At 40.1% G+C, this 7,891-nt stretch overlaps 1 protein-coding gene across 1 annotated transcript; it reads left to right on the top strand.

The window, feature by feature from the left end:
• Positions 1 to 705: 705 nt before the first annotated feature.
• LOC104232979 (uncharacterized) lies at positions 706 to 1,152 on the top strand. Its single transcript, XM_070173225.1, has one exon. The coding sequence runs from the start codon at positions 706 to 708 to the stop codon at positions 1,150 to 1,152; it is 447 nt and encodes a 148-aa protein (XP_070029326.1).
• The last annotated feature ends 6,739 nt before the right edge of the window (positions 1,153 to 7,891 follow it).

Here is a 7,891-nt window from a genome sequence, read left to right as displayed (position 1 = left end):
GTTTCTTTTTGAGTGGTGATGTCTTGTACAAGAGAACTCCGGACCTTAACTTGTTAAGATGTGTTGACGCAGAGAGCTGGAAGAATCATGCATGAGGTACATGCGGGAGTATGCGGACCCCACATGAATGGGTATGTTTTAGCAAAGAAAATCCTTCGAGCGGGCTATTACTGGATAACCATGGAAAAGGACTGTTTCAGCTTTGTCCGGACGTGTCATCAGTGTCATGTGCACGGTGATTTGATTCATGCACCTCCCACAGAATTGCATCCTGTGTCAGCACCTTGGCCATTTGTTGCTTGGGGTATGGACGTCATTAGGCCAATCGAGCCGAAAACCTCAAATGGGCATAGATTCATACTAGTCGCCATTGACTACTTCACGAAATGGGTTGAAGCCATCACTCTCAAATCCGTCACCAAGAAAGCTGTGGTAGATTTCGTGCACTCCAATCTTATCTGCCGTTCTGGCATTCCTGCAACCATCATCACCGACAATGCTACAAACTTGAATAGTCATTTGATGGGAGAGATATGCGAACAATTCAAGATAACGCACTGGAATTCTACTCCTTATCGGCCCAAATCCAATGGTGTCGTCGAAGCAGCAAACAAAAGCATCAAAATGATTTTGTGAAAGATGATTTAGAGTTCCAGGCAGTGGCATGAAAAGTTATCGTTTGCATTATTAGGATATCGCACTACTATGCGCACGTCAATTGGAGCCACCCTGTATCTTTTGGTTTATGGCACTAAAGCCGTAATACCCGCAGAGGTCGAAATCCCCTCTCTCCGGATCATCGTCGAAGCCGAAATCGAAGACAGTGAGTGGGTTAAAACCCGGCTGGAACAGTTAACCTTGATCGATGAAAAGCGAATGGACGCGGTCTGCTACGGGCAGTTGTACCAACAAAGAATGGCCCGTGCCTACAACAGGAAAGTGCGGCCTAGATATTTTGAAGTGGGGCAACTCGTTTTAAGGCGTATCCTTCCCCATCACCAGGATGCGAAAGGAAAATTTGCTCATAATTGGAAGGGACCATACATCATCAGAAAGATATTGCCAAAAGGGGCATTGTATCTGGGCGATATCGAAGGGAATGATTCTGAAGCAGCTATAAATGCAGATGCAGTCAAAAGGTATTATGTTTAGCTTTTCTGCAGCGACAACCTTGTCCGATTGGGATGACGAAGGCTTTCATTCTCGCTACCCAAACAATCTCAACCCTTTACAAACCCATTTAAGCCGGTTACTCTTCTTTAATTACCCTCCTGGAAACCGTAAAGTGTTAAAAAAAAAGCAAAAGCAAAAACAATAAAACAAATATTTCCCTGAACTACGTTCGACTTGATTCCGAAAGGATACGTAGGCAGCCTTTCCCTAGGGTTCAGTCACACCAAAACCAAAATCTAATTTTCCCCAAAAGTGAAACTGGGGCAGATGTTATAATGGTTCGACAATGAACCTACCTGAACGGTTCCAAAGTTGTAATCTCATCCAGATTCTTTTACCCAAACCTTGTTCAAGTCCTTCTGATCAATCAGCAAAGGCGTCAGAATTAGAAAAACACAACTGTTTGGATCTGATACAATCAAAATAAGAGAAATAAAATGAAAGAGTCTTATCGGTGAAAACCTACGGGCACCATAAGGCGACGGTGAGTAGAGAAATTGAAAATGAGAGAGCTTGGTTAGTGAAAACTCATAAAGAGCACTATCAGGCGATGATGAGAAGAGAAATGAGAGAGGTCGATTGGCGAAAACCCGCAAAGGGCACCGTTGATCGAAAAGAAGACACCCTCGCCATCATTGGAGTCCTACCTATGTCTCTCGATTTGGAAATATGGTTCACAATGAGTTTATAAGGAATTAGAGAAGTTTGTGCGGGTCGGACATCCAGTCCAAGAAGCATGTCATGTTTGTTGAAGCCACATGCACCCTAGATAAGTCCTTCCTTCCCTCCCGAAAGGAACGCTTCTCCTTTAAATTCGTTTCTCTTGTCCTTTGTTTACTTTTCTTTGAATACCTTTCGGTCTAACTTCATTATGAAACTGATACAAAGACAAGGTGACAAGATTGGTTTTACAGGTTTCCACTTGATAAAAGCCAAATCAAAGAAGAGTACCCAGCCTCAGCGGGTGCATTGAGTCGATCCCGACTGGCCATGATAGCTGATGCTCTGAAGCCAGAATTTTTGAAAATGAAAGAAATCCGAAGTCAAAAGCCCTAAAAGGGGGGATGAAGTGAAAAGGCCAAAGCCCCGCACGGTTGAGTCATCGTCTAGGAAGTTTGAAAAGTTGAGTTCCTCGGTCTCAAGAGAGAGATCAGTTTTCAGCAAGCCCGCAAGCAGTAGAGGTTCTCACCAAAAGAGTTGGACCGAGATCAAGTGATCAAAGCAATCAAGGCTACAAAACCGACCACCGTTTCAAACTAACAATTGTTCTTTGTTTGAAAAAAATTGAAACAGGTGCAATCCAAAGCAACCATGCAAGAAGCAGGTGCAGCCGAAAAGGAAAAGATGCGCAAGAGCTAGAAACAGCTTTGCAGCAAATAATCAATCCAAAAGGGAAGTTTCCTCCAAGTTCTTTCCTGCATTTTATTAAAAAATGAAATGAAAATGAAAAAAAGAAAGAAAAGGAAGAAAATCCAAACAAAATGATAGCTTAGATTCCCAACCTCAATCTGTTACTCTTTTGCCAACATTAGGGCTCCAATCCCTAAGTTGAGCTTTTTTAGACATGGGGCCTCCATTCCCTAGTCGCCTTTTGCCAACATTAGGGTTCCAATCCCTGAGTTGAGCCTTTTTAGACATAGGGCCTCCATTCCCTATCTCCTTTTGCCAACATTAGGGCTCCAATCCCTGAGTTGAGCTTTTTAGACATAGGGCCTCCATTTCCTAGTTGCCTTTTGCCAACATTAGGGCTCCAATCCCTAAGTTGAGCCTTTTTAGACATAGGGCCTCCATTCCCTAGTCGCCTTTAGCCAACATTAGGGCTCCAATCCCTGAGTTGAGCTTTTTAGACATAGGACCTCCATTTCCTAGTCGCCTTTTTTGCTAACATTAGGGCTCCAATCCTTGAATTAAGCCTTTTTAGACATAGGGCCTCCATTCTCTAGTTGCCTTTTGCCAACATTAGGGCTCCAATCCCTGAGTTGAGCATTTTAGACATAGGGCCTCCATTCCCTAGTCGCCTTTTGCCAACATTAGGGCTCCAATCCCTGAGTTGAGCCTTTTTAGACATAGGGCCTCCATTACCTAGTCGCCTTTTGCCAACATTAGGGCTCCAATCCCTGAGTTGAGCCTTTTTAGACATAGGGCCTCCATTTTCTAGTCGCCTTTTGCCAACATTAAGGCTCCAATCCCTGAGTTGAGCTTTTTAGACATGGGGCCTCCATTCCCTAGTCGCCTTTTGCCAACATTAGGGCTCCAATACCTGAGTTGAGCTTTTTAGACATAGGGCCTCCATTCCCTAGTCGTCTTTTGCCAACATTAGGGCTCCAATCCCTGAGTTGAGCCTTTTTAGACATAGGGCCTCCATTCCCTAGTCGCCTTTTCGCCAACATTAGGGCCCCAATCCCTAAGTTGACATTTTAGATATAAGGCTCCATCCCCTGAATAGTTTAGATTTTGTTGCAAATAACTCACGAAATTTTCCTAGTGAAAACTGGGGAAGAAAAATTTCGTTCGTTTGCTTGTTTTGGTGTCTGAGCAGGTTGTACCTCGAGACACAGGGTTCGAGATGACCGAAAGAATGAGTCTCAATTTAGAATAAAGAAAAAAGAAAAAGAACAAAAGGAGTGAATTCAAAAGGTTGAAGCGGAGAAAGATGCGGACTGCTCAAGAAATAATTGAAGTCACAAGCTTCGCGTGTCCCACCTTGATCCAATGCTGAAGAAAGAATCAGCACCTACAGCTTGCGAGCATCAAGATTCAGATCGGGGTCCACAGCAAAATCAGCCAAAACTCAAGATCAAGTTTTAAGAGATTTATAGATAAGAATTTTGTAACTCGTAGCTGATAGGCCTAGCTAGCTTAGCTTTGGATTTTCCTTTTCGGTGTAATAAGGAGGTCAACAAGTAGTAGTAGCAGCAACAACAGTGAAATCACAGCTTCCCGGTAGTCCCAGCTACCGAAATTTCCAGAACTACACTGACCTGATTCTTTTATAGCCAAGGATATGTAGGCAACCTTTGAACCAGAGTTCGGTCAGACTCTTTTCAAAAATGCTTCTCATGGAGTGTCAAACGAGCAAAAATCCCTCGTAATTGCTCATTTTATCTTTTCCCGAAAACCCTTCGTGTCTCCGAGCAAAGAGGGGCAGTTGTGAGCACGTGATTTTTGCCTCGCATGAATTACTCCTACAGAATCTCAAAAATTAGGATTTTTCCTTTTATTATTTGGTTTTTAGGAATTAATTGCTCAATTTTCGTGTTTGTTTACATTTTGTGTGCATAATTAATTTTATTTAAATCATGAAAAATAGCAAAAATATCACGCACTGCATTTAGGATTTAATGTTACATTTTTTAGATTAATTAGTAAATTAGTTTGTTTTATAAAATATGAAATCACAAAAATAGCTCATTTTTGCATTTTAACTCTTTAATTTTGAATTTTATAGTTTTTCTTTAAATTTAGGATTTAATTAATTATTGTAAATACTATGATGAGTGATTAATCTAATTGGGTAGGTTAATTTAGTTTAAAAAATTAATTTAGGTTTTATTTTAATTTGAAAAGAAAATGATTTGAAATTGAAAAAGAAAAAGAAAAGAAATAAAAGAACATCCGATTTTTTGGGCTGCTACAATTGAATTTTCCCTAGGCCCAAGTGTTAAACACCCCTTACCCATTAAAAGTGGCCCAAATCCGTCCCAAAACCCGGGTCCAACCTGGTCCACCCCACCAATAGACCAAACGACCCCGTTTAAACCACCCGTGATCTGGACCGTTGATCTCATTTGATCAAACAGTCCGGAACTGAGCCCCAAATTATATATAACTCTCCGACCGACCCCCCCCTACCCCTGTTTCATCTCTCATCTCACCCTCTCCAACCAGACTTGAACCCTAGTAGCCGCCCTTGAACGCCCACCGCCTGAGGGTGGCGGCGCCACCACCAACCACCCTGAGATTAACACCCCACAATCTCCTCCACCTCCACATCCCAAATCCCCAAACAACTCCTCTCAAATCCTTCCAGAACTGCTCGAATTTCATATCAAAGATCGAAATCCTAGCACTACCCTTGTTCTCTCCGGTGGCGGCGCCACCTCTGTTCAACCCCAAACTAACACCGGAGAACCTCCAGGGCTCCCTCACTCCAAATACCCATGTGTTTTCCCTTGAATCACCCTATCTTTCGTCGAATCTTGAATCGAAGTTGAAGTTTTAAAAGCACAAAATCAGAATTTCTTGAATCTGTGGCATGCATGACCTTAGGCTCCCGAATTTTCGAGTTTTCAAGGGTTAATTTGACATAAAGCAGTGTTGGTCATTTGTTCTTGGCAAAGAACAAGTGATTAACACTGGTTGTGTTAAATCAAGATATCCAGTGTTGGTTTCAAGTTTAGTCGGTAAGTTTACTTTATTTTTCTGTCCACTTTTGTTATTTCACCTCCTATTCCTCTTCTTTTCTTCTACTTTTCTTTAAATAGACTGGAAATTGGTCAAGGTTAGAACCTAGGTTTTCCCTTCTAGATTGGTTCATGCTCGTATTTATTCCGTTTGCTTTCTCAGTTTTTCCTTTCAAATTTTGAATGTTGTTTTATGATTTTTGTTTAGATTATTCGCTCACCATGCTTATTTGTTATTTATGACATTTAAGTTTTCTGATTTTTCTAGTCGTATAATTAGCTTAATCAGATGTTGTTATTTCTAACTCATTATTTAGTTTAAAAGGAAACCAGTCATTTAGTTTAGATTTTGGTTTTGAAATCATTTAATTGGTTTCTCTGCTTCTCATGAATTACCAAATGGATTTTTATTGGTTTTGGGCTCTTAGGGTCATTTCTGACCCATTTTAAAGAAAGCCCGTTCGTCGTGTTTTTAGTCTTGGGTCAGACTTGACCCATGTGGTATGTTAAAGTAATTGGAAAGAGTTTAAAAGGTAGTTTAGGATTTTAGTTAAGGGGAATCTTGTTGAAACTGCCTGAGAAGCTTCCCAGAAGCAGCATGATATACTTACTTGACCAACAAGTCAGTAAATGAAGGACTAAGCAGCAAAAAGGAAAATTGGAAAAGGACTAAAGTGAAAAAACTGAACCCTTAAGGCTGCTCTAGTAACTTGCCTATAAAGGCATAGTTACTTGGGGTTCCATTCAGATTTAGATTTTGGAGAGCTAAGAAATTCTGAAAATCCTAAACGGCTGAAAATTCTAGAAAAAAACACTGTTTCATTGAGCTCTGTTGGTGATTTTCTGAAGTTTCTCCTAGTACTGAAACAATTTCTGAGTAGCTGATAGTTGAAATGAACTAAAATCAAGTCTGGTTCATTACTTGGTTTGAAACTGTTTTTCTGGGCTGTTTTATTCACTTTCTGGGCTTGAAACTGGTTAAAAAATTGTTGTTGATTGCTACTCTGTAGCTGCTGATCCTTTATCCTTTTCCTTTATTTCTTCTACATCCAGGTACATGTCTCCTAAAATTGTGTAATCTGATGCCCGAGTTGAAAATGAAATGAAGGAATGGAAGTTTTGGAGTTTTTGATGTTCAGTCTTGTATACTGTTATGTTTTAAGCTGTTATTTGAGTCATTTCCTTATGTAAATCTTAGCTGTTAGTTTGAATATTAAGGTTGCTCAAATCCTTATGCATCTAATATACACAATATGTGGATCTTGTTGAGTAGAGTTGGTAATAGTTTGTTTGGTTTGAATGGTTTCCTGATTACGGAAGTTATACATGCTCTACTGCTTTTGTAGATGCAGGTTTGATATTGCCTTTAGTAGTTTTAGATATGCTATAATAATTGGACTCTTGTCACCCGTGGAGCATGAAAATCATGAAAGGTTAATAGTATAATAGTATTGATCTTTTAAAGTGTTTTAAAGGTTTTGTTAACATGTTTTGAATGTTAGCTTAAGTTTAAAATTTGGAGTATCATGTGAGTGTTTTTAAGCTTGGCAGGTGGTTTCGAATTGGCTGTTGTTTTACTGGTAATTGTTGTTTCAACAGTTAGTTATGAGTAAATGGGATTCTTTAGTAGTTTGAGAACATTTTTTTTTATTCCATCACAATGCATAAAACTAGTTTGAGGCTTAAAGATTCAAGATTGCATATAACTTAATGGCCAAAAAATGAAGCTGTGCTTCTGGTGTTTAAACCAATAATGAACTCTCTTTCTCTATGCGAAAATTTGATGCCTTCAGGGACTCGATCTTGGGTCCCTCCTTTCACCTGCAATGTCTTCAAATTGGGGCCTGCCGTGGTTTCAATAATAGGGCTTGCATCTGGGCTCAAGTTTGAGTCCAATAAGTATTGATGTCCTCATTCATTTGACATTTACGTGGTTTATTGGCAGCTTAAGGCATCATGGGGATTCGATATTAGGAGTGTACATTGGTTGGCTGCAAAGCCGTTGGAATTTGGGCTCATCTTTGGGCCCAAACTGGACAGTCCCTTCGAAATGTGATTTGGATTACTTCTTTTCTATTGGGCCCTTCACCTGTTTGGTGATGGGGTCAATCCCTTTGCCCAATTATTTCTCTTTTCACATAAGCCTTCAGTAGTTTGAGAGAACTATTTCATTGTTTTTAATTGTTTAATTAAGCCCATTAACTAATGGAGGTGAGCCATATTGGATAAAACAAGTAGTTTATAGCCTTCTGGGATTTAGTTTGAATATCCTTTAAAATTAAAATTGAGGTGCGCCGCGCAAAAAAATAAAATCT

The sequence above is a fragment of the Nicotiana sylvestris genome, chromosome 4, assembly GCF_000393655.2.
Source record: "Nicotiana sylvestris chromosome 4, ASM39365v2, whole genome shotgun sequence".
Classification (NCBI taxonomy): domain Eukaryota; kingdom Viridiplantae; phylum Streptophyta; class Magnoliopsida; order Solanales; family Solanaceae; genus Nicotiana; species Nicotiana sylvestris.
This window is presented reverse-complemented; position numbering and strand designations above follow the sequence as displayed.